We start from the raw sequence: 26,169 nt of genomic DNA on the forward strand, positions 1-26,169 counted from the left end.
CCCATCCACAGGGGGTTACATGGCTCTCCTGGAAGAAGCAAGGGCTACTAGAATTCTGCAGCTGACAGTGGATGGTGCAGGTGCAGAGTTGCATAGTCTGCATGTTGTCACTGCCGCAGAATTCTCTTACCCTTGCTGCAGAAATCAGCCCTGGAGTGCCACAGAATTCCAAGGGCCTGGGTATGGGCCAGTGTAGCTTGGGACCCAAGTAGTGAAGATTATCTGAAGGATAATTTTCTAGTCAACCAAATGTAAGTACAGTAATTTTATACCAATATTTTGTGGCTTGTGATGTCTGTGACTTTTTTGGAGGGTGGAGATGGAATTGGGTGACGTTTGATGGACAGTTCTACCTTGCAAGAAAGGAGAGTCAAACCGTCCCTCTGACCTGTTGTTCTTCTCCTTTCCTGTAGCATCACCAACTTGAAGTATTGGGGTCGATGCGAACCAATCACCTCCAAGACGCTGCAGCTTCTCAACGATCTCTCCATTGGATATCCTTTTCTGTAAAGAGCCTGGGCGTGTCACAGTGGAATTTGGGGGACGCCACACCAGTGTGTTCAGATGAAATGGGATCATTTTGCATAAGTTCATTAGTTATTGCCATCCACCGAGCTAATCTTCCAGTAGGTCTGTCAATTCGCCGGCAACTTCCTAGAGCTGGAGAGCGGCATCTCCAGACAAAAATTCCAGCCACATAATACTGGGCGTGACTGTCGTTTCCACTCTCCCAGGTTTGTGCTGTGATTCCATGTGAACTTGGCTTATTTTAAAAAACAAACCCCCAGATTTCCATTTTTCCACGTAACCCCGAAACACCTTCATACATAAGTGACTGCACTGAGTCAGACCAAAGGTTCATCTAGCCCAGTATCCTGTCTGCTGACAGTGGCCAAGGCTAGATGGCCCCAGAGGGAATGAACAGAACAGAGGCTAGGGACACCATTTCTACCCATCGCGGCTAATAGCCATTGATGAAGGACCTACTTCCATGAATTTAGATGTTTTTTTGAACCCTGTTCAAGTCCTGGCCATCACAACATCCTCTGGCAAGGAGTTCCACAGGTTGATTGTGCATTACATGAAAAAGTACTTTTGAGTAGCCAAGAGAGCACAGACCTTTTCACCTGGTTGCAAAGAATCCCAGTAGAGGGCTGTTACATTGTCAACTTTATAACTAAGGATTATGGCTGCTTCGTATCTTATAGCCCACAGCCTTCATTTGTGTGCTGCCGAGGCATTGAAGACCATAGTACAGGTTGGGGTTACCTCTTCCTTCCAAAACAAGTTGAAAATGAAGTGGGATTCTGCAGTGGGGTGAAATGTGCATCTTCCTCTTTCGAAGCAGAATAGATCCAGTGCACTCCAGAACTCGTAATGCATGATAGCAGGATCCACACAGACACTTACAGCATGGAAGGCTATTATAGATAGACACTCCAGCTTGCTGTGCACCAACTGTTGGTATAGACGAGTCCTTGGTAATAGGAGCTGGTTAGAGAAAAAACGGTGGCTGAGAAACTTCACAGGGCCTGAAAGCATTTTGTAAAACGTGTACGTACTCCAGGAAGCATTCCCTTGTATGCGCTTTGCAGGCACTTGGAACCATCCAGGGACTGGCTGGTTCTGCTTGCTGTTTCCTTAACACCCTTTCTACATACAGTAGTGTTAGGAAACTGGTGAAACTGAGCGCAGTACAGTTCATGCTGAACAATCACACGGTAAGTCTTTCATTCCCTTCCAGCCTCTCTTGTAACAAACTCTTACATGAAGGTGCCTGTAGGCAGGCTAAAGCAAGAACCAGGCCTTTATGTTCTCACATGCAGGCGCTCTTCTGAAGTGTAACTGCAGGTTTCCTGAATACTTGCTTCACAAGAGACTGTTACGATTATGATCTCCATTCTCTGCCTCTTTCTTAAGCCTCTACTTTAAATCCAGGATGTCAGAATTATATAGTCCCTCTCAGCCAAATGATTCCTGCTTCTGTACAAACATAATACAGGAATCAGTCTCTCTCTTTTTTTTTCTGTGTCTCAAAGACACTCTGTCACACCCCTCACCAAAATACAACTAATTCTGGCTAAGAATGTGTGGAGCTGTGAGGCCCTGCTTTGGGAATTTCAGGGAGATGGCATGTAATAACATTCTAACACCCTGGTCACATTCCTATCTAATAGACTACCTTTAGGGAAAAGGTCCAAGGGGTGTTTAGCTGCCACAGGGACCAGGACTCAGACTTGCAGGTCTGCCCATACGGGTGGTCCTCCAGCAATGCAGTGTGTTCTCATGCAGTTCTGGGGTATTAACTCAAAGATAATTTTCAGAATCAACACTAGTTATAACAGCACTCAAGGGTTCTCTCTGGAGGGCCCTGGATCTGGTCCTTTACTGGAAATTAATCAATAATATTGCATTAAAGTGTAATCCTGGCTTCCACTGGGAGGAAAGGTGGCTGGATATGATGACACCTAGAAATCCCTGAGTGAGAGGCAGATCTAATGGTTAGAGCAATGGCCTGAAAATTGGGGCTCCTTTTACACACACTCTCTGTGTGGCCTTTTACCATCCCCATTTTACATATGGGGAAATTCATCTCTCTTTGGAGGCAAAGCAAGACTTAAGTGATTATAAAGCACGTCAGAATCCTCAGACAAAAAGCAAAGGATGCCTGTTAACCGTATCTCTGTAATACCAGGGAGAGTGGCCCTCTCGTGGCTTTATTTTTTTAGGTTAGCTGCAGCAGTAAAGTGCTTAGCAAAGCAAACAGTGGCTCAGTCCTGCCAAGGCTCTTGAAAGAACAGAGTACGAGTCCAAGCAATCCAGGCCCCTCAGTGCCCGTGGGCCTCTAACCAATGAGCCTTGTCACCCAGCCACTCACTGTTAACTTTGCTTTTTCATTGACAGAGTGAGCACTTTTCATTCCTGGGTATTAACAATCAGTCCAACCTGACTGACATGCGATGTCGGACTACTTTCTACACTGCACTTGGGCGCCTCCTCATGGTGGACTTAGGTACTGCACCCCATTCTTACAGACCTGAGAGGAGCGGGGAAGTTGGGTTGCCAGCTTGTTCACAGGGCTCTTAAATGTTCTGCTTACTTTCCCTGTGGAAGGTGGTGGCTTCGCCAGTAAAACGGCACTCGCCCCGCCAGGAAGGGAGAGGAGTCTTGAGGGGGAGGGATTGCAGTGATAGTCTGTACTCGTAAGAGAGAGAGGCAGGCCACTAATAGGGCCAAATTTTCCTTCACGAGCTGACTCTTACAGACAAATCCACGTGCAGTCTTGATTCTGCAAAGTTCTCTCTGCACCCCCAGTCTTTTGTCCCTGGCAGGGGTTGATAAAAGTACCATCTTTAGCCAGGGGAACGCGGGCTCCCTCAAATTAGTGCCTTTCTTTCACTTCCCAGCACTGTGCTGTGACATGTGGCACCTGGGTGGAAGTTGCCAATTTCCCTCTTCTCTTTCAGGGGAAGATGAGGATCAGTATGAACAGTTCATGCTGCCCCTCACCGCTGCATTCGAGGCCGTGGCACAGATGTTCAGCACAAACACTTTCAATGAACAAGAGGCAAAAGTAAGTCCGAATTGAGTGAGACAAAATCTTGGGTTAATCAGTGCCTTGGGACTCTGTCGGCACTCCTTTTCCAACAGGGGCCTTGTCACCCATGACCTTAAAGCGCTAAAAAGGAAGTTTGAATAATTCCCAGTGTTTGGGAGGTGGTAGCCACGGTTGGGGAGACCCTGATCTCTTGGGAAGAGGGAAAATGATCACTAGAAGAGATCCAGACATTTGGGGAAGGGTCTCCTGCACCCAGAATAGCTGCGCGGCTTTAACCAGTGACGCTTCTCAGTACCCTCCTTGCCTTGGCTTAACTTGGGTGCATTCCTGTTGCGTAGGGAAAAGGAATGTCCAATTTTTGAGACCAGAGGCCACCAAAGAAACGCTCCGTGCCTCTTGGTTGGAAGGGTGATGGGCTAGTGGAGGCGGGGAGGGGGTGGGAAGTGTCAGAGTGTCACTTAACATGTACTGTATCTCTCCCTTCACAATTTAGAGGACCTTGGTCGGCCTTGTGAGAGACCTGAGGGGAATAGCCTTTGCCTTCAATGCCAAGACCAGCTTTATGATGCTGTTTGAGTGGATGTATCCTCACCCTAAACAATCCCCCTGGCCACAACAGAGGACTAAAGGCTTTAGCCACCCGTACAGTAGAACGGAGGGATAAGTGGTTCGGGGCTGCTGCTCCCAGAATCCTAGGACCACCGGGCTGTCTAATCGAGCTGCCTGCCAAGATGCGGGGTTTGAACCCGTGGAGCACCTGGTTCATTCTGCATTCAGTTAACTCTTGATTTGTAGTTCTCTTTATAGGCAAGAAAATTGGCAGCTCCTGTTGCATTTCTCTCAAGCTTTGAGAGAAACTCCTTTGGGAACCCTGTTTGTGGCTTCGTGTGTTGCATCCTTCCACAAAGGAGACTAGAAATCAGTTCTAAGGCTTAGGGTTGAATTCTACATGGGCCTAAAGGCACTAGGCACCCAAATTCCCCTGGCTTATAATGGCAGTTGGACACCTAGCTCCTTTAGGCGGCTGTGAAAATGCCACCCTACACCTCTTGCTCTCTAGAGCTGGCAGGAGTTGGGAAGTAACCTGTTCACCTCGGGGACCTCCAAATGGAGTAACACATGGCCTCCAAGGGTATGTCTACACAGCAAAGTTATGCGAGCGTCTGCACAGCACTTCCGTTATTTCGAAATAATGGACGACTTACTCCATCTTCTGTAAATCTCATTCTGTGGAGAATAATGCCTATTTCGAAATAAGGCGTGTGTAGACGCTCCACTGCTGCTATTTCGAAATAGCCCCTCCCCAGGGCTAATTTATTCCTCCTGGGGCTCTAAATGGAGAGAGCACGTCTACATTAGGGAAGCCGGCCTCGGACTCATTTTGAGTCTCCCCTGCAGTGTAGACGTGCTATTTCGAAATACGCTATTTCAGAATAACTAGTCCGGAATAGCTTATTCCAAAATAACTGTGCAGTGTAGACATAGCCCAAGTGTCTGTTGTGTTCTTCCTGGTGGAGGCCACATGCCTTTATCATGGGGCAGGTGGCTTGGAAAAAGTGTATGCAACATGATCACAGCTAGCTTTGGCAGCAGCGGATGCAGGCAATCCTGTTGTTTCCCCCAAGACTTTTTCAGCCATAGATTGATGTTTTTGTACTAACTAAATGAATGTTGCCAGCCAAATAATCGGTTAAATGGAAACAAATGACTGTTCTCCTGGAAAGTAAGACCATAGGCCCAGACAGAGGTCAGTAGCAAGAGAGCTTCTCTCCAAAGCCTGGAGCTAGGGCAAGAGTTTTTAAACTGTTGACCTTTTCTTCCCAACTAAAACAAGAAAGCTCCTTAGCTTCTGAATTGCAGCTATCCATCCTACATGCCAATTCTACAGCGGGCGATTGAATTGTGGTACCATGACCCAGCCTGCACTACACCTGTGCTCAAACTGATGGCAGAGTTGGTGCATAACAGGTATGAGACTCCAACATCCAAAAGCAAATGGGAATTCCTGTCTCTTCACTGTCTCACCCTTTAGTTTGGGGCTTGAAAATATTCTTTGCAGCCCTGTTATGTCTCTTCCATTTCCCTCTGTTTATGCTTTGCAAGTTGCCCTTAAAAAAAACTTAAAAAAAAAAGCAGCAACTCTTTTAGCAAGGAGGCAAATATAATCGTTTACATGTGACTTATGCATTATGAGCGGTTGAATCAAAGAGCTGTCCTCCGTAAGCTCTGAGCGGAAGAGAATGTGTAAAGGGACAAGCTCAGAAGCTGCTTGTTTGTTTATTGGAGTACCTCTTTCTGGAACCCATCACCATGACATCCGAGAAATTTACGTTAATTTAAAAACATGCAGTGAAAATAAGTTCTGTGCCATGTGGTGGTCAGATGACAATGGTTCTTTTTGCAAGCAGATTGATTTCTCTCTGCCACTGTTCAGAAAGGTTGGAAGCTGCCTAATGAGAGAGTGAAAGATCGCCAGACTTTGGCTCTGGGGTACTGCCAAGTGATCAGAGCTCTCTATGCAAGAGCACTGCTAAGCGGTGTTGTAGCCATCCAAGAAGGAAACTAGACTTGAACAGACACACAGTGGCTTTAATATTCTCAAGGATCCATATTGTGCTGCTGTTTACCGTAGACAAGAGATTTGTGAAAGGACAAATCCTCAGACTTTGACATCAGAAGGGATCGCCATGATTGTCCAGTGACCTCCTGCACGCTATAGACTGCAGACCTCACCTCGCCCCATAACCTCTGGCTCAGTTACTGAAGTAGAATCCTAGGGCTGGAAGAGACCTCAGGAGTCATCGAGTCCAGCCCCCTGCCCAAGGCAGGACCAATCCCAACTAAATCGACCAACCAGGGCTTTGTCGAGCCAAGACTTAAAGTCCCCGCAGTTATTGAATCTCCCCTTATGAGGTGAGAGCTAGACGAAAAGATTCCCTTCCTGTGTTTCCATTTGAAAACATCTTCACATGGAGGGAAGCAGCCTATAGAATTGCCAAGTGCCTACATCATGTGATGGACAGGCATTAGTCCCAGCACTGCGAGACCTTGCTAGAAGGCTGGCTTCCAAGATGCTCCTTGTGTGTCGGCATACATGGTGTGCACAGTCACAGCAGTTATTGCTGAGCCGGGTTTTCTGGCACGTATGAATCGTACTAGTCTTAAGATTTGTGACGTACAGGCCTTTTCTTTGGAGTCAGCAGCTCTGTGACAATGTTCTGTCCTGTATGGCCTAGTGCCACCGTTACCCCTGCCTGGGGCAACCATCTGAGCTCCCGCAAGTGGCCCTTAACACAAGGGTGCCACCGCATAGATCAGCAGAGCAGGCTGGCACGCCTTGTCCCTTTGCGCTTCTGTGTGAGCAGCGGTGAGTTGACTTGGCTCTGTTCCCCCTTCTAGGTCCCAAAGGCTGCAGTTCGATGTGTCCTCGCCAAACGGCATCCTGCTCTTCCGGGAAACGAGTAAAATGATAACTACATATGGTGAGTCCCCGGCTTCTGCCCTGACGTAGCTCCTCGCCGCTGGTCACTCGGGGAGCGGAGGCTGGTGCCCTTGTCACTGCTGCCTGGGGACTTGAGGAGGAGACTGGGGTGGGATGCAGGGTGAGGTAACTGGAAAGGTTCTTAGTGAGATACAGGAGGATTCTCTCTAAGGCGTGATGCTAGACAAGCAGGGGTGAGGGCTCCGGGATCTTGCCTGGCATGGAGAAAGGGAGAGGACAGCACACAGGTCTTCGGGTGGAGGCCCAAGCAGTAGCTGGGCTGAGCTGCACATGAGCAAAGGCCTTTCTGTGTGGAGTTGGGGGTTCCTTGGGGACTGGATCCTACCACTAAGGGGAGCCATTAACACTGCCCTGTTCCACCCTGCAAAGCCACTCGCATTCAGCCAGGCAGACCAAGTCATAGAATCCCAGGGCGGGCAGAGACCGCAGGAGTCATCGAGTCCAGCCCCCTGCCCAAAGGAGGACCAGCCCCAACTCAGTCATCCCGTCCAGTTCCCAACGGCGTGGTGTGAGCATAAGGGGGTAAAGAGCCATGCTGCTAACCAGTTCCTGTTGGGACACACCGCATCATAGAACAGGGCACATGGCCCCTCTAAGCTTTGCTCACAAAACTGGCCCGGAGTTTCAGCACCAAGTGTCCATTTTCTTTCTCCATGGTCACTCACAACTTTGCTGCCCCCCCGGCCTTCCCCAGGGCAGTAACACCCTGAGATGGGGGCTGGAAGCAGGGCTGGGATACTAAGTCTCCTTCTGTGCTTGCGCAGGGAATCGTATCCTAACACTAGGGGAGGTCCCAAAGGATCAAGTCTATGCCTTGAAGCTCAAGGGGATTTCCATCTGCTTCTCTATGCTGAAAGCCGCGCTAAGCGGCAGCTACGTCAACTTTGGTGTCTTCCGTCTGTACGGGGACGATGCGCTCGACAACGCCTTGCAAACCTTCATTAAGCTCCTGCTCTCCATCCCGCACAGCGATCTTCTGGTAAGCCAGCCCGCCTGTGATTAACCTCCAGACCTCGTCTAATCCCAAGCGATGTGCCAATGGCAGAGCCCGTTCCCTGTGTGCCGACTTAGCTCCGCAGTGGAGACGCTGTTTTCTGCTGGAACAGCCGCTTTTCTGTCTCTGCCCAACGGCCCCCACAATTGGCTAATGACAATTCCATGAGTGTGCGTCCCTATGAAATGATTGTTCAGGGCACGTCTGTGCTTGCTGGAAGACCGACACTCCAGAGGTTGTTCTTCTAGCGTTCGATTTAGTGGGTCTAGTATAGACCCATAAATGGAACGCAGAGGGCAGCTCCCACCAGCGTCCAGTCCTCCTCCTTTGGTGAGGAGCAAGGAAAGCAGATGGGAGCGTTTGCTGGAGCTGCGTAGCTCAAGCCGACTTTCCAGGCCCAGTGTAGACCTGTCCTCGGTGTCTTGCTCCTGAGACGGCTGCTCCTCACTCTGACAAACAGGAGCTCTACTTGTTCTATCCTCTCCCCATAAGCTGCCATGATGTAGTCAGATGCCAAAGCGAAAACCCAGCTGCACTGTAGCGAGGGAGACGCTGGAGTTTGGGTGTTTGTCGTAGGGATGTCCTAATGACAAGTGCCATCAGCACCAATGCTGAGCTGCTGAGCTTGAAGGAGTTAATTTGACAACAGGGAAGCGACAACCTTCTAGGCTGTCTTTCCCTTTTCCAAATGTGTCTAGGGTCCCTCCCAGCTGCCCCAGCCCCTGCCAGGTCCCCTTACACACCACGATCTCCCTCTGCTCTTGAAAAGCAGACCGTGCAGACTTGTTGAAGCTGGGACAAGGGCCAGGGCTGCTGGTATCCATTGTATAGCATCCCTGTGTTCTTCAGCAGGGGGGCTCCGACTCCAGACTGCAGTAAGATCTGCCTGGAGGGAAAGGTGGATTAAAAGGGTGACGGGTGCAGCCTGGGGAATTGAACTGGTGGCTTTTGAAGGACTATCTGAACCATACAAATGAGCGAGCTCCTGCCTTTCCCCCAGGCTTGTGTTTACCAAAGATTCTGAATGAGCTGGAACTACTGAATATTTACCACAATCTGCTGCATGCCCAGAGCCCTGTATGGAAACAGCCCCATTCCTCCTCACCAGCCCCATTTCCCTAGGGGGCTTGTGTTACCCTGCAGCTTCTCTTCCCTCCTGGCATTGGGCGTTGGCAAGTCTCTGTAGAGCAGTGACCCAAATAATCCCTTCTCTGAAGAACACTTCATGCAGACGGAGACTTTCCCTTCCCAGTGAGGCCGTGGGCAGAACTCAGCACATCAGCAATCCGAACAGTCTTGTTAAAGGCCAGCCCCGTGCAAGTACTCTAGAGTACAGTATTCTCTGCTTACTGCAGGGCTTGTAAAAGACCCCTGCCTGTGCTGACGTGTCTGACCACAGCGTCTGCGGGGTTGGTGAGAGTTTGCGTTGTTACTCAGGCCCGGGCACTCGCTAAACTTCCTACAACAGCCAGTTCCTACAACAGACCCCAAGGGCTCACATGGGGTTTTCTGACTGGTACGTTGCCACTGACCCACCAGAGCAGAAGGCCGAATGTCCAGCCGACTAATCCACCAAGCCAAAAACTGGATGGAAAAAAGAGATTCCAGCATTACACTAATGAAAGAAACGTGGCTGGATCCACGTGTGTGATGCTGAGAGCACATAATGGTGATGACCTAAAAATGTAAATGTAGAGCACATACGCTGTCCATGGGGAATGTCTGCATAAACACTAAGTGAAGTAGACTCTCTCCATGAGCAACATCCAATTGGTTGAAAAGTGGGTTGAAAGGGATGTGATTCAACTTGCTTTGCTCTGAGGAAGTCTTGTGCTTGATTCTGAATTAACCATTAGATCCTAAAATCTCTTTGCTCTCTTTCTCTCCGCAGGATTACCCCAAACTCAGCCAGTCCTATTATTCCTTACTGGAAGTTCTCACCCAGGACCACATGAACTTTATAGCCAGTCTAGAGCCCCACGTAATCATGTATATTCTTTCTTCCATTTCAGAAGGTCTCACTGCACTAGGTAACCAGCAATGTGCTTTTGGGGTACATAAAATGGGCTCTCTGGGGAATGGAGGATTTTAGTAAACTCTAGTTTACGTTTATACTAATTTTAAGAACTATTTATGATGCAGATTAAGGAGGCTTTAATTTCCTTGGCACAGAATGATTGAATAAGGCCACCAGAGACGGCTGTCCCCAGCATGGCATTGCTCACACTGCCCCGAGGAACTCTCGATTTAAATAGACAAGAGATGAGAGTTTTTGTCCCATTTTAGAGCTGGAGAACTGAGGCACAGAGAGGTTTAAGTGACTTATCCAAGGAGGTAGAGCTGGGATGGGAGAACCCAGAGCAGTGCCTTAACCCAGGACGAAAATAGAGGCACATTGTCTGTAAAGATGATTGAAATGAGTCCACGGAGGAGAACATGAGGACATCTATTAACCTTCCTGTGCTGGCAGTCCTCCCTAATTCATACCCAGGATGGAAGGGGAATTCTGTTGAATCCTTTAAATGTGCACAGAGCAGTGGGTAACAGGTAATAGAAAATCTAGCTCTGAAAAGTAGAGATCTGTAGATGGGCAGGCTGAGCGTTAGTTTAGCTCAGTGAGTATTCATGGTGCTCTGCACACAAGATAGTCCCAAACAACTTAGAACCTCAGGCCCCTACCCGGCCTACACATCCGGACGGGAGCACCGTTGACTGCAGCGAATCTCCCATTACTTGATTCTGTGCTCAGCCTTAACGTGACACATGGTGGACAGAAGGGGTAGGGAGGGTGTCAGTAAGGTCACTGTTACTTTGGGAAGTTATCTGCATGTCTTGGAATGTCTGGTTTTATGTTTGTAAAGCCGCTGCTAATGGTGCCCATACCCACACGGATCCCTTGGCACCAGAATTAATTTTTGTAGCATCCTCTTAAACGTTGAGGGCCCTCAGCATGGTGTCTGCTCCTTCCAGATGAGTCTGTTAAAGAGGAAGAGCTGCTTGTGTACAACAGGGTGTGGGGGTTGAATGTGCAGCTTAATCTTCCACAACCCAGATTGTAAGAGCAGGCGGCTGAGAGCATCAAGTGCTCAACCCCGGCCTGTTACATGAGAAACAAGGGAGCCATGTTGGGAGCCCCTCGCCAGGTGCAAACACAGGTGAACACGTGCCTTCCTGTGTCCTGCCCACGTGACTAGGGCACGGAGAGCTCACAAGGGCACCGTTTTGCTTCGCCTCCTCAGTCACGGTGGGCTTGGCCGCAGGAGAATTGTTAGTGCGTCAGCTGGCGGGTTGAGGATTAGTGCTCTCTGGGTAGGTCTCGGAGGGAGAAGGGCTGGCCAGGCGGAGAGGGGGCCCGTCAGGGAAGGGCGGCATGGAGGGAAATGCTCGTGTCCCACTGTGTTCCCTTGTTGTCCTCCTCAGACACTATGGTTTGCACAGGCTGCTGCTCCTGCTTGGACCACATTGTGACGTATCTCTTCAAGCAGCTGTCTCGCAGCACTAAGAAGAGGACCACTCCCCTGAGCCAGGAGAGCGACCGGTTCCTGCACATCATGCAGCAGCACCCCGAGATGATTCAACAGGTAGAGGGGAGGGACCGGCGAGAGGGAGGTGGGCTGGTTGCAGGGCGCTGGCTCCATCTGGTGGCCAAACAAGGGGTCGCCCGAACTATTCTGTGGGTCTCTTTTCCATCCTCAGCCCCGCTACCTCTGCCTCATAGCTGAAGCCCAGAGGGGCTAGGGACATGCCTGAAGCCAGCGGGATTGGTGCAGTCTTAGCCATCAGTAGATTGGGCCTTCCCACCCTGCGTTCAGACAACACCTCTCGCATGCTGCATAGCTGATCTCCCAGAACTGAGAACTGTGCTTCGGGGCGGGCGACTCTAGGCCAGAGGGTGGCGTGTACAGTATGCACTGGTTTTAAACTTCAGTTTGAAAGAGATAGCCAAAACCTTTTAAGCATAATTTTAAAATACCCCAACAGGTAGAACCTGTGTTGTGCGACGTACTGGTACCAAGTACTTTTCTGGCTTCAGCTATATCTGCCTGCCGCGAGCTTGCGCTATTTTAACACACCAGCCAATTCAAAAGAGGCTAGAAAGCTTCAGGAGGCTGGATAAGTGTTTGCAAGAGACCAGAAACAACACAGCCCTGCTGCTTAATGAGGCAATGGCCAGGATTTCCCCCTGCCTTGAGACTTTCGCTTTTTCTACTCCAGCTGTGTCTGTTACCTTAGCAAATGTTGCCTGAGTGCCCGTAGGCCTGGAGTTCATAATCACCTCTGCAGGATGGATTTAATAATCTGGTTTTGTTCCTGTTAGCACCTCTGTCATCTGCCTCTCACCGCTCTTCCCATTGCCCAAGGTGAACACCAAACGGGCCAGTTCCCTCTTTGCTGGCCGTGACTGACGTGTAAGATCTGTAGTGCGAGCTGTAACACTAGTCTGCTAGTGCTTTTCAATCACAGCTCCGCTCACGTGTAGACGGATTTCGCCACTTGCTGTCAGGCTTCTCCCGTTCTGTGTCTGTTCATCTGCCGGGTGCCGTGCTGTGCGTCTGCTGGGGATCTGTTCGCCCACCCCTTTTGGTGAAACGCTTGTCCCCAGTGCGTCCCTTCCCCCGCCAACACATGCTTGCTTCCAAATTGCCACCCTGCCAGCAGCACGCTGCGATCCCATGTGGCCACCCAGCCCCTCAAGTGAGACAAGAGCTCGACTTCAAGGACTGCTCAGGCTGCCCCCTCTTAGCAGAGCTGGCCAGAAAAAGAATCGGGCTTTGTGTTTGGTTCGAGGGAGTTGCTGTGGCACAAACCAGAGCCTTGGTCTGCTGCAAGCAGAGACTGGAAACTGCTTGTTTGACTCCCGGGGGTTAAGATCTTGGGCTTACTTTGGAGTCTGGTTCTGACGTGGCCTCGCAGACTACGGAGGGGAAGACGGGGCGTGTGGCAGAGACGAGGCTTTCAATGGATTGAAGGGCCTGCTCTCCCCGTTTCAGCTCTTGTAGGCATCTAGTTTCAGGGGGTTCCTAGCCAGGGATCCCTTCTGCTTGGGGACAAGAGGGGCTTCCTGCCATGGAGCCCCGCATGGCATTTAGCTGCTGTACACATTCCTGCATCCGACTTAGCTGTGATCTCCTGGGAGCTGCTACTGCTCCCCGCCCCCATGTGAGAGCACAGATAGGAGGCAGGCCCAGGAAGCGTTGCGCGGACCGGGAGTAATCTCTCTAGCCTCGAGATCTGACCTCCGGGTACAGTAAGGAGAGTGCCCACCCAGGGCTGGTGAGGACAGAGGCCCCCTGAGAAGAGCATGCTGTGCTCACACAGTCCATTCTGATGGAGTGGGAGCGGGATGGGATGATAAATACTGGCCCATCCTGCCAGGGCAAAAGGTGGGTTGGAGGAAACAGCCTCTTGATCTCCCCCTCTCTCTCCAGATGCTGTCAACGGTGCTGAATATCATCATTTTTGAGGACTGCAGGAATCAGTGGTCCATGTCTCGACCTCTGCTGGGCTTGATATTACTCAATGAAAAGGTAGGCCCAGCCCCTCTTGCTGGGTTAAGCTGGCTTTAATCAGGCATGACCCAAGGACTGGAGCCCAGCCTGGCAGCCTAGCAATGAACAAGGGGTACCGGAGCTGAGCTGGGGGGTGGACGCCAGGCCTGGAGTGGCTGAGGGCAGTGCATTGAACAGGGAAGCTTGCATGGCACTTGCCGGCATCATGCTTAAGATGATGTCTGGCGGGGGAAGAGCCGTGCCAAGTCTAAGAACCCATCCGGAACACTCAGCACATGTTCAGCCCTCTCCTCTCCCTTCGCTTGTCTCCCGCCAGTATTTCTCCGACTTGCGGAACAGCATAGTGAACAGCCAGCCCCCCGAAAAGCAGCAGGCGATGCACCTCTGCTTCGAGAACCTCATGGAAGGCATTGAACGCAACCTGCTAACCAAGAATAGAGACAGGTCAGTATGGAAAATCCCTTGGCCAAAGAACCATATTTGCAACCCAGCAGCACGGCCGACCGCTCCCCAGCAAGGGGGCCACTATATGGGCAGTGAACCTGCGCCACGTGGCAGGGCCCCCCACCCACCATGGAAGAGGGCCCCTTTGGCCTGGGCACGTTGGTGCACAGTGTGGTGGGTGGCCATGCCTTGAGCATTTCTTGCCATTTGGGGGCCAAGTGCTACATGGCCAACATGGGAGTGAAGTGGGGAACCTCCGGCCCACAAGCTAGATCTGGCCCCCGGCTTACTTGGATCCAGCCTGCAGTTAGTCTCGGCACCCCCCAGCCTCCCTCGGGGCTGGAGCCTGCGCCAGGCCAGCGAAGGTATTTGGAGTTCCTTTACTTGTTGGGAGCAGGGATGTTTAATTGGTTCCCTGGTTAAACATAGTGTTTAACCAGTTAACTGATCAAAGGAAGGGCTGGCGGCCATCCTGCTCGGGGGAGGAGGGACCTGCTGGCCTTGCATGGGGCCAGAAGTGGCAAATCACACTAGCAGCCCCATGTGCGCTGAGAGCCAGCAGCTCTACACAGAGACCCGTTGGGGCCGAGCAGCCCTCTGCCCACAGTGACCTGTCACCTGCCACGGGTGATTCTTGCTGGGTAATCAGTTACCCGTGCACATCCCGAATCAGGAGTCAGGTCAGTGAGGGGCATGTTCCCCGTCCCCTGAGTAAACTCTTCAATTCCTTGGTGTAACGCCAGCTCCCGGGGTTTAGAAGCCTGAGCACCTACCCAGGAGCCCTCTGGAGCTAAGGGCCGACCCCCTGCCTCTGTTACAATTCTTTTAAAAGCAGCAGCTCAAAGGCAAACAGGCTTCCCAGTGCTGAGGTGCAGACACAGCCCAGATCCCTGGCTCCCCCCTTGCACTCAGGCATGACAGTCTGAGTTCCCCCTGCATCTCCCACGCAGAAAGCAGGGCTGCAGGGTCCTACCGTGCCATCTGCTCTGTGGGGTGGGAGCAGGGCTAAGTGCCCTCTACGGCTTCTGCTGTCCCTGGTCCCCACCGGTGGCAAAACCCAGGCCCCTGTGTGTGTGCAGCAGACACGCACGTGTTGTACCCTGGTGTAGAGGGAATGGCTGGGCGCTTGCCAGCTCCATTGTCACACTGGCAGACGTGTTCCCTGCTCCTCCGCTACCTTCTCTCTGCTCCCTGGATCCTGCAGGGCCAGCAGTCCCTGGCACGAGGTCCCTCCCACCCGTCAGTGGCAATGCTGAGCCTGACACGGCTGAGCGGCCAAATGCAGTCAGGGAGCCCCAGGCCTTCGGCAGTAGCCTGTTCGCTTAATGCTAGAGCAGCAACCACAGCTCCAGCTGTCCCAGAATTAGTGTGATGGGCTGGGTGTGGGAACCTCCTGGCTACAGCTAAGTTATAAAGGGGAGAAGTGTGGTCTAACCCTCGAAGTGCTGGCAAGCGGCCCCCAGCGCCCTGCTCTCACACCCCTGTGCTCTGTAGGTTCACTCAGAACCTGTCTGCGTTCCGGCGAGAAGTGAACGACTCTATGAAAAACTCCACCTACGGCGTGAACAGCAACGACATGATGAGCTGACACCTTCCCCCGACTCCACCTGTACAGAGCAGCATCTCTTTGGCCTGGACCAGAGGGGTTAACGTTTCCGATGGAAAGATAAGAGGGCGTTTCTGATCCCTGCTCTTCCCTAGCGTTGGGCTGCGGTGCTCAGTTGGGGGCTGTACTCCACGTCCAAGGGAGGAGGGAACAGGAGGGATGTTAAAGCTCACCAGGGCAGGGTGCTTGTGTTTCCTTGGGAGGGGGTGGAAGGGCATAGGCCGGGGGTGAGAATCCAGCAGCTCCCTACGACCCGAATGTCTGGGTGGAACCCTAGCACTCTGCTGCAGCCTGCCTTGTATAAACATGTACATTTTTTCATAACATTTTGAACAAGGTTTATATTGACTCAGTTAAAAAAAAAAAAAGTATGATTGAAATTTTTACAGAGTCTAGTGCACCAATGCTGAAGTGAGGGTTGTGTATGTGAGTGAGGAAGGTGTGTCTCATGCTGGCCTGAAGCTTTCCTAGGCAAGGGGGTGTGAAAGTGCAGAGATATATTTAGTGACAAGTGTAGAGAGAAGCAAAAAAAAATGTAAAATTCCAAATGTATATTTTTTCTTATAAGCCCCTTTAAATGACAACTTCCTGTTACCGTTTGCCCCTTGTTATTAGGAACTCTAAGCCATCCAGCTGTGCTAGCTCATGGGTGTCTCCCCTCCGCCCTGTGTAACAGTAAATGCTGTCCTGTTGTCAGTCGCCTTCAGGCCTTTGCCTCTCACCATGTGGGGAATCGCTGGACTGGTGCATGCCGCACGTTCTCCCCTCCACAGCCCCTCCCCCCCTTTTTTCCTTTTCACTGTAAAATGTCCCTTTCTTGCCCATTCTGGAAAGCTGGAAGTGCAGGTGGATCAGCAGCTGTCTAACAGCAGGGCTTGTCCTAGCACTGGTGCTCCCAGTGAGCAGAAGAACTGCATCGTCTTCCCTTGGTAGTGCCGGTGTCGCTACACTGTGCACTCCTGAATGTATGACACAGCCAAGACCATAGGATTTCTGTTGACGCTACCACCATGGAGGGTTCTTAATAACAAGGTCTGCATAGCATGAAGTACCCAGGACCCCCCCCTTAAACCAAATCCATTTTTCTAAATCACCATATTAAATGTTTTGGATATAAAATTTACTTACTGAAGAAAGTTATGGGGGGAGGGGAAAACCCATTGGCCTTGTACTTTTCCACTATTGTTGCTGCTAGTTGTGTGCATCTCTAGCTCAGTTCTAACTCACAGACACTGTCCTTAGGTTTTATTTCGATATCCCCAACATCACCAACTCCATTTTTTTTTCCTTTCCTCTGGCGATTGTGTGTTGGGTCCTTTTTTTGTGTGAGCAGATTGCTGGTTGACTTGTAAGGGTGTTTGCTGCATACAGTGTAAGCATTGTGACTGCAAATAAACTTCAATGGTTTCTACTGAGCTGTGCCTTTTTCCATCTTGATCACCTCCACTCCCCCCTGATGGGGGTTCCTATTAGGAAGGACCCTCCAGCAGGGCTGGAAGTCTTAACAGCTCGTCCTCCACTAGCTTAGTTTTGTTTGAAGTCTTGCAGGTCAGATGCAGCAACTGTTAGTTTCACTTCGTACTGCTGCCTGGACCTGTATGTTAGATTGAAGGATTTAACCCCAGAGCTGCTGTAGCCAAGGTAGGACCAGTAGCTGTACAATACATGACCTTCTGTTGTACTTCCTGCTGCCCCTATCTCCCAGGAAACGCATGTTCCACACCAAGTCACCCGCTGGCCAGTGCCTACTCAAAGTATGAAACATGCCCTGAACTCATGCTGGCCCCTGGCTGTTAACAGCACCAAGATTAAGGCAAGAGCTCATTCATTTGATGCAGAATCGCAGTCCAAAACCTGTCAGATGTAATCCTATAGAGTAGTTAGCAGGTCCATCTAGGCCTTATAGCCTCTCCCCAGAGGAACCAGGATCATTCAGGGCTGAGTTTTTCCTACAGTAACGCTGCTGCTGTCATGAACTCATGTAGAACTCTGCCCTCTGACAGCGATGCAGCTCCGCAAACCCCTTCCCACTCCCCTTGTTGCAGGAATTAAGCTAGGGCAGCATACTGACATTTATTTACAGGCTGTTTGGTCATTAACATGGCAGAAATGCTGCCATAAGAGCACTGCAATGCAGTGAAACCAAGTTGTCCAAGCCCAAAGTGTTCTGAGTCTTGCTTTGTTCTCTTTATCCCTCCACCATGAATGCATGTGCCTCTCCCTCCCCTATGCAAGAGTCCATTTAATTATGGCAGTTTCTATTAATCCTCAGGGCAGCAGGGAATCTTCCTGCCCGTGGCTGGCTGGCTAGTAGAGTGACAAATTCTATCCCAGCCTCATGCAGATCCTCCTGTCTCTGCAGCAGCAGACTGTGTGTCCATGGCACGGCTGTAAACAGCGTTGTTATAGCCCTCTCGGTTGCGAGCAGTTTCAATAGCAAAGAACTGGATCCTGGTGACTGACGGGAAAAAAGCATGTTTAGAGCAGATTCCCCCTTCTCTGCATTGTCTGATGCTAGGCTGCTCCGACACACCCCAGCAGCCACAAAGGAGCAGAGATGTAATTGAACATAACTCTATTCAAGCCACTACGGCAAGACTGGGCAGTGAGCACTCTGGCAGAGCCAGTAGTAGGTTTCCCAACTACAGCTCAGCCCCTGATAGGACAGTCACAGCAGAGAACAACGCTCCCCTGAGAGGAAGTAGGATCAATTCAGCTATTACACAGGCCTGTAGCAGCAATGTGCATGAGCTGATTCTCAAACAACTGTTTCCCATTAGGGATGTAAAATCTCATTTAATTAGTTAACCAGTTAACCCATTAAACAGGGCAAGGTGGGGGGGAGCTCTCCCCACTGGAGCAGCCCCCACCTGTTAACTGTAACCAGTAAGCCTCACCTATTAAGAGTGAGGCTTACTGGTTAGATTCACATCCCTATCACCACAAAGTACATTATTGGATCTAATCTCAGGGGGTTTGGTTCAGGACCAGTTTGGAACCAAACCAGTGTGAGATGTGGAGGGACTGGTAACTTCATTACCACCATGTTTGAAAGCTCTGTGTGTTTCTCTTCATTCAGCATTTCTCTCCAATCTAGAGATGCCTAAAAATGTAATTCGGGAAACGCCCAAATAAAGGGTCCTAGCCACACAATGTGAAAGTGACATTCCTGCCTTTCTGGGGCTCTGTTTCCCTGGTTCCTGCTGCAGAGCTGGGAGCCTGGGATGGGATTTCTACACCCAGAGTTTGGGAGCCCTGTTATATCCAGCCTGGGGCTGCATAATCAATCCTGGAGCTAGGATTTCCCAGCTCTCCAGCGTCCAGAGACCCTGATCCAGCCCAGTGCTTTGTGCCAGGGAGCCTGCCACTCCTACAGCAGTTTCGGAAGAGGAGGGGTCCACAGGCGCCTACTCACCAAATATCGTGTTCTCCTCTGTGTAGTCCTTACTGCAGTCTAGGCGAAGCAGGGTGCCATAGTTGAAGTCTTCAACTACCCCATCAAACTGCATACAGAAGGGGCGCCATTTCTAGAGCAAGCACAGATCGCTTTCAGCCTTCTTTCTGGGGGCCCCGTTTACCTGTGGCCTCTAGCAGGGAGCACGGGTGCAAGAGGCTAGCAGGTAGGCTGCTTGCACTACACAGCAGCCAGAGTTTATTTCTCTGATCTCCGTTCTCCCTTTCACAGCATCCAATGCCTGACAAGAGACTGGATGTGAAAGCACCATTGCTCGTGTTTTACTCCTGAGCTAAAGAAGGGGATACCACCATCCAGTCCCCCTCTGGCCAGACAAATGCTCTCCACAGAGGGGGACTTCTCCTCCCCTCAGCTCCAGAAGCTCACTGCTATCTCCTGGGCCCGCTAGAGTCAAAGGACCATGCTACTTGTACATAGTGCACTGACCGCTTTGGCGGGCTCCGATTTGAGCTCCTCTGGGTCAAGCACGTCGATCTTGAGGTCCCCAAAGCTTTTCCTGAACTCAGCATAGATCTGGTCATCGACTTTTGTAAGTTTCAGGAACTTGGGGTCAACAGAGGAAATAAGCTGGAAGGGAAACCTGAGAATCAGACTGAGCAAGGCAAGCAGCAGAGGGATGGATCACCAGAGCATTTTGGCTGAATGGGAAGGCTTTCAAATATGGTGGTAACTCACTCTCTTCTCTTCTCCCCTCCCCCCCAAATCTCAGTGAACCACAGCCAGGGTATGTCTAGACTACATGCCTCTGCTGACAGGCATGTAAATTAGACATACCAACATAGTCAATGAAGCAGGAATTTAAATATCCCCACTTCATTAGAATAAAAATGGCCACCGCATTGTGCCAGCTCAGCTGTTGAGCCAGCACAACATGGAGGCCATTTTTATTCTAATGAAGCGGAGATATTTAAATCCCCGCTTCATTGACTGTCAGTAGCTCTAATTTACATGCCGCTGTCAGCAGAGGCAAGTAGTCTAGACATGCCCCCAGTGACACCCACTTCAATGCAGATCATCTCTAGTCTTAGTCAGATTTTCAGAGAGGCCCTTCACCCAACACCTGGAGCTCTTCTGCAATGTTCTTTGTACTGAGCACTTTTCCCAAGTGTCGTTCAGTTACCACTGACTGCACCTCCTCCAGGCTCTGCCCCATGTTGTCCCTTCTCTCGAGGGTCCACGTTCTCAGATTGGGCTGCAGTCCCCCGGCAGTCAACCATGATGACCCCAGCAGGCCTGTCTGAGGTCCAGGCCCTGCCATTCTGTTCCTTCCAGGAGCAATAGCAGCAATGCCTAGTAGTCACGCCGCCTGCTTCAAGCCACACTACGGTAGTCCTGGGAGTTAAAGCAAGTAGGGCTGCAAATGGCTGACGTGACTTTTAAAGAGTCAGCCATCTCTGTGCACGTTTGGCCTATGCCTGAGGGCTGCCGTTCCTAGGAGCTGGGGAAAGCCCAACCTTCACGAGACCTGGACCTGTCCGTGGCAGAGCTCACTGATCCCTGCCCCTGCTTTGGGCTTTAATCTTGTCCCGTCATTAGACCAGCAAGAGCCCTGCCTTCCTCAGGGCTCAGCGCTACCCAGGCAGTCTGGCAGGTTCAGACAGGAGTCTGAAACGAGCCGCTATCCTGTCATTCCCCAACCCCACATTTGGTAGGAGGTTGCTTATCTCTACATGTTGTGTTGCTTTCTCCACACACAAACCCCATTAGATCAAGCCATTGCTAAAGGAAAATCTTACAACCCAATATACAATCCCTTTCCCTCACTGACAGTCACTTTCCTGAAGTTACCACATCTCAGTCTTCGCTGCCAGTGCCCACGGAAAGAACAACTCAAGGACTAGAAAAACTGGCTTTCAGTGTCTACAGCACTCCTTATTCCAGCTCCGGGTTCCCCTCAATCCTGATTTTCAGCCCCCTTCTGCTATTTCAGTCCGAGGCTCTGTGAAATATGCCCGTCAGGTAGTGGCTTATTCCAAGGAGAATATCAGAAAATAACCCCCTATTAAAATAAAAAGCCTGAAATGCCTGCATCTCAGCCCCATTGCTACATCTTTATTGGAGCATAAGCTTTCGTGGACAAAGACCCACTTCGTCATATGTGTCTTTGCCCACGAAAGTTTATGCTCCAATAAATCTGTTAGTCTATAAGGTGCCATAGGACTTCTCGTTGTTCTCGCCGATTCAGACGAACATGGCTACCCCTCTGATACTGCTACATCTGTTTCTGCTATTCCCATGGACTTACGTTAAAATAGACTTCAGCGTGCTGGTACGCTTTCATGGCCCAGATCATTTCAATGTTGGGCTGCAGACAAAGAGAAAAAGCCGTGACATCAACAGACAGGCTGACCTCATTCTGTGTCCATCGCCTTCCGTTACCTTAGCGTTGGCAGATGACAGTTTCTGTAACACAGACAGAGCTTAGGTTTCCCCTACGATTTCATCTGTTCATGTTCTTTCCCACATCCTGTCTCAAAGGGGGGAAGGCTGCAAGAGTAATATCAGCTGGAGGAGATACAATTTCATCATTCTAGGGCTGCCTTCATGTAATGTGCTTTATCAATTTAAGGTGCATTTCAAACTATGCATAAATGACATTTTCACGACCAATAAAATTCAGTCACCTTGGGGTGGAACATGGACGCTGTGATACATACTGACAGACAGGAAGTGGAAAAGAACAAAGACAAATGAAACCAAAGGAGAAACCTAAGCCCCGACTATATTACAAAAATGGAATGTTTATAGGTTTCTGCCCAAATCGTGTCTAAATGTGTTGTTCCTCCCTAACATGGGTAGTATTTTTTTCTTGTTCACCCAGGCAAGAATAAGCTACTTGATACCAGGTTTTAGCCACTTCCATGTTTTGTAACCAGATCCAACATGGTTAAATTCATAGTGGAAGCAGACTGTAGTTAGAATTTAAACCAGAAAGTAAATTAATTAACAGGATGAGGTCTGATGTGAATGCAGCACTGATGAGCAGTGCCCATTTGCCAGCAACAGAGGCTGAAATACTCTGGGTACTAGAGATTTAAAAACTGCCCAAAAAAGTTAAAATGTTTAACTGGTTATCTGCTGGCCATGAACTGTTCTGGCCCCACCCCGCCCAGGGGGCTGATCTGATCTGATCTGACCTGGCCCTGCGTGGCCTGGCCACAGAGGAAGGGGTTGTTTAAGGTCTGCTGCCCACAGCTGCCGGGATCCTGTCAGTCGGGCCGCCAGGGATCCTGCCAGCAGGGCCCTATGGTTAACCAATTACCCATTAACATCCCTATTGTGTATGTATACGGGCATCAACAAGGCAAGCATTCCCATGTCCATCCACCAATCCTACTGCCACAGGTGAATCTTTGGTTTCATTTAAGATGGCATCAAACTTAAGGGCTGGAAAGTTTAAAAAAGCTGGAAAACACAGCTTAGAACAACTCTGAGATCCAATATCCCTGAGGCCTGTTTCATGGAGTAACGACTCCTCATCAGGGAATGTAAAACTAAGTGCTGCCGCTGTTCAATACCCTTCTTGGGCCTTGCAGACAGTCCCTTTGTGGGAATACTCACATCATTGCCGTAAGCTTCAGCCGGCAGGGACAATGCCTGGGCTGCTGCCACAGCTTCACTGGCTCCCTGCACATGAAACAGAGAGAGGTGGCTGCTATTAGCACCACAAATGGAACCACAGAGAGAGAGAGAACCTGGAACGGGTTTAAGTTGTATTGAAACCAATCAGCACAACCAAATGGCAAATCCCAAAGGAGTCAAACGAGCACCAGCAGGGTGCGTGCCCCGTACCAAATCCTTGCTCTGAAGTCTGGCCCACAAAAGCTCATCACCTAATAATCCATCTTGTTAGTCTTTAAAGTGCTGCATAGTCCTGTCTTTTGTTTTTTGCTCTGAAGTGTTTTTCATTCACAAAGGAGGGGTCAAAGGTCGCAATGTAAAATCTGAGCGCAGTTGTACAGGGCATGCACCCCTAGGAGTGCAGAGACCCTTTTTACTCCTCACTGCCAAGAGCAGCCCCCTAGACCCACACACACGTGCCTGGTGATATCATGGGTTGGGGGGAGCAGGTGAGGATACTCACTATTCTCCCCTTTATAGTGCCAGAGGGGTTACAAGACAATGGAGCTCAACCCAGTAAAAAGTCACACTCAGAGCACGTGCCTTCGGGGGGCAGAGAACAGGGATGGGCCATACGGACGGACGGCGTCCTAGGAGAGGAGTCCCCAGAAGGTGCTCCCGTGAGGCATCAAAGTCCCCCCCCGTTCTGCGCTTCCACAGTTCTAGCCCCCCCCCCCCGGGGTTTGTTCCCCCAGGATCCTAACTTCCAAGGGCTCTGCAGATCGGCCCCACGTACCCCCCAAGGGGGGGCTGAGCCCCCCCCCTCTCCAGGGCCCCTAATCACCCCCCTGCACATCAGCTACCCTGCCGCACACGTTAAACTTCCTCCAGCCCCACCTGGGGCTCAGCCACCCCCAGGACCCCCCCCCCCCTCCCCCCCCCCGAGTTCGAACCCCCCCCCGGCCCCTCCCACCCCCGAGCTCGAACCCCCCCCCCCGGCCCCTCCCCCCCCGGCCCCCCCCCCCCCCCCCCCGAGTTCGAACCCCCCCTCGGCCCCGAGCTCGAACCCCCCCCCTCCCCCCCTCCCCGGCCCCCCCCTCCCCCCCCCCCCCGAGTTCGAACCCCCCCCTCGGCCCCCGAGTTCGAACCCCCCCCCCCCCCCCACCCCTCGGCCCCCCCTCCCCCGCCGAGCTCGAACCCCCTCTCGGCCCCTCCCCCCTCCCACCCCCGAATTCGAACCCTCCCCCCCGAGCTCGAACCTTCCCCCTTTTCCTTACCAGGGCCCCCAAACCGCCTCCTGCAGCGGCCATGCTGCCTGTGACCTCTGACCCCCCTCCATCCTTTCCCTTCCGCCCACACCGGAAGCTGCCGCTGTGGTCACTGAGCATGCGCACAGCCGCCCTCCGAGGGGTGACGCATGCGCAGCAGGGGCGGTCCCGGCTGTGCGTCCCTCCGGGCAGGCACCTGCGCCGTACGGAGGCGCCCTCTGGCGGCAGCTCCAGCGCATCACAGCCTGGGAGCTGCTCTCTCTCTGCCCCGGGACACCAAGCTGCCAGTCCCCCCTCCCCCATCCCAGGGAGCCTCCCCCTCCCCCCCAAAGTCCCAGCTCCCTGGCACTCACGCCCAGCTGGCAGGGAGCATTGGGCAGCACTCAGAGCACTTGCCACAGGAGGCCTGTCCCGTGAACCCCATTTTACAGGTGGGGAAACTGAGGCAAAGGACCGAGACTTGACTTGCCCAAAGTTACCCAGCAGCAGAGATTCTCAGGCCCCAAGCCAGTGCACTAGCCACAGCACCTCTTCAGACCTGCCCTGCAACCTATTCCAACACTTCCGAGCCTACAGCTTTGCTCCCAATAACAGCGTAGCTCCTGCAGGTCACTGTGTGGGACAAAGTCTTGGACAGAGGCACAGATCGTGTTTTGGGGTTGTCTAAAAATATCCTAAATATGGCCAGTCACATGATGAAGGACAGTAAAATCTGTGCTGGGTGCATGTGCACAGCAAATCCAGCAAGGGAGTGAACTGTTATTGTCCAGCTTCCTGTCAGGTTGACAAATAGTAGAAAGTAGAAGGAAAAACCAGTCACACAACAGGATCCATTTATAAACAATTATTATTATTTATGACTATGTGTGATTTGGTGCTTAGGCTATGGTGCCATGCATTAAAAATTAACACAGCTCCTGACTTTGCGAGTTTACAAATCTAATTATTATTGTTATCTAGGTTTCAGAGGGATAGCCGTGTTAGTCTGTAACTGAAAAAACTTTAAAAACAGCAAATAGTCCTGCATAGGGTTGCTAGACGGTTTCAACAAAAATATCAGATACACTTGACATGACATCACAATCTACATTACATTTTATTTAGAAAATACCGGACATTTCTATTTTCTCAGTTTGCTTCCCGAACAGAAAGCTCAAATAGTGGATAGTGGACTGTCTGGTTCAAAACCTAGTCCTGCAGCACCTTAGAAACTAACAAAAAATTTAGATGGGATCATGAGCTTTTGTGAGCACAACCCACTTCTGTCAGTTGTTTTACAGTAGAACTTAGGGGTGCCAACCCCGCTTATGCGCTAGCAGCTGTATTGTAGGTAGAGTTAGTGTAAGAGACCGTTCCTGCTCAGAGTCAAATAAACAAGACAGATAGGCTGTGTCTAGCCTGGCAAGTTTTTCCGCAAAAGCAGCTGCTTTTGCAGAAAAACTTGCCAGCTGTCTACACTGGCCGCTTGAATTTCCGCAAGAACACTGATGATCTCCTGTAAGAAATCAGTGCTTCTTGCGGAAATACTATGCTGCTCTCGTTCGGGCAAAAGGGCCAGTGTAGACAGCTCAGATTTGTTTTGCGCAAAAAAGCCCCGATCGCAAAAATGATGATCGGGGCTTTTTTGTGCAAAAGTGCATCTAGATTGGCACAGACACTTTTCCGCAAAAAGTTATTTTGCGGAAAAGCGTCCGTGCCAATCTAGACGCTCTTTTCCGCAAATGCTTTTAAAGGAAAAGTTTTCCATTAAAAGCATTTGCGGAAAATCATGCCAGTCTAGACGTAGCCATAAAGTGGCAAAAGAGACAGAAAGTGACTTACATAAACTCACCCAGCAACAGAGCCAGGATTAGAACTCGAATCTTCTGGTTCACCACCATAACTACTAGACTGCAAAGGTTACACCACTGCTAACAGCCTAACGTCCCACTGTTTTTGCTCATGCATGTCTGATTCTGGGCTCATTCTCTAAAACTTAAATGCATTAGGAAAGAAGTGACTTACTAGGCCTGGATCTTGCAAACTGCTCCACAGAGACTCTTATTCGCATGCAAATCAGGTTACAGGGCAGAGGCCTGGATTGGTGGTTTTAAATCCCTCTCTTGCGGGAGACCTGGGATTTTGATCAGTGGTTTCAGCATTCCTATCTGCAATGCCTTTGCAACATGAAAAGTGCTGGAGATCTGCCAGGTGCTAATGATCAAGATTTTATTTCCACCGTTGTGTTTGGCCAGGCTGAGATTGTGAAGC

General features: G+C 50.8%; 2 protein-coding genes across 3 annotated transcripts in view; one reads left to right on the plus strand and one right to left on the minus strand.

Moving 5' to 3' along the window:
- Positions 1–17,030, plus strand: part of XPO7 (exportin 7) — an 86,097-nt gene extending 69,067 nt beyond the window's left edge. Inside the window, exons 16-28 of the mRNA XM_089773813.1 lie at positions 414–494; positions 1,658–1,721; positions 2,905–3,013; positions 3,468–3,574; positions 4,053–4,141; positions 5,420–5,527; positions 6,959–7,041; positions 7,826–8,040; positions 9,947–10,085; positions 11,476–11,636; positions 13,485–13,583; positions 13,882–14,009; positions 15,504–17,030. Coding sequence (XP_089629939.1) covers positions 414–494; positions 1,658–1,721; positions 2,905–3,013; positions 3,468–3,574; positions 4,053–4,141; positions 5,420–5,527; positions 6,959–7,041; positions 7,826–8,040; positions 9,947–10,085; positions 11,476–11,636; positions 13,485–13,583; positions 13,882–14,009; positions 15,504–15,597 — 1,477 coding nt within the window. The 3' untranslated portion in view covers positions 15,598–17,030. The remainder of the gene's footprint in view (positions 1–413; positions 495–1,657; positions 1,722–2,904; positions 3,014–3,467; positions 3,575–4,052; positions 4,142–5,419; positions 5,528–6,958; positions 7,042–7,825; positions 8,041–9,946; positions 10,086–11,475; positions 11,637–13,484; positions 13,584–13,881; positions 14,010–15,503) is intronic.
- A 644-nt stretch (positions 17,031–17,674) lies between these two features.
- PBDC1 (polysaccharide biosynthesis domain containing 1) lies at positions 17,675–24,016 on the minus strand. 2 transcript variants are annotated; one of them, XM_075910828.2, is made up of 7 exons: positions 23,929–24,016; positions 22,652–22,717; positions 21,470–21,493; positions 21,336–21,395; positions 19,517–19,657; positions 19,031–19,142; positions 17,675–18,073 (listed from the first exon to the last, which is right to left on the minus strand). In XM_075910828.2, exons 1-7 carry the CDS (start codon positions 23,959–23,961, stop codon positions 17,952–17,954), a joined length of 558 nt encoding a protein of 185 aa, XP_075766943.1. In that variant the 5' UTR covers positions 23,962–24,016; the 3' UTR covers positions 17,675–17,951. The 2 variants fall into 2 exon arrangements, with proteins under 2 accessions (XP_075766943.1, XP_075766944.1); XM_075910829.2 differs by lacking the exon at positions 21,470–21,493.
- Positions 24,017–26,169: the final 2,153 nt, after the last annotated feature.

Source organism: Pelodiscus sinensis, chromosome 28 (genome assembly GCF_052426305.1).
Source record: "Pelodiscus sinensis isolate ZL-2025 chromosome 28, ASM5242630v1, whole genome shotgun sequence".
Classification (NCBI taxonomy): Eukaryota; Metazoa; Chordata; order Testudines; family Trionychidae; genus Pelodiscus; species Pelodiscus sinensis.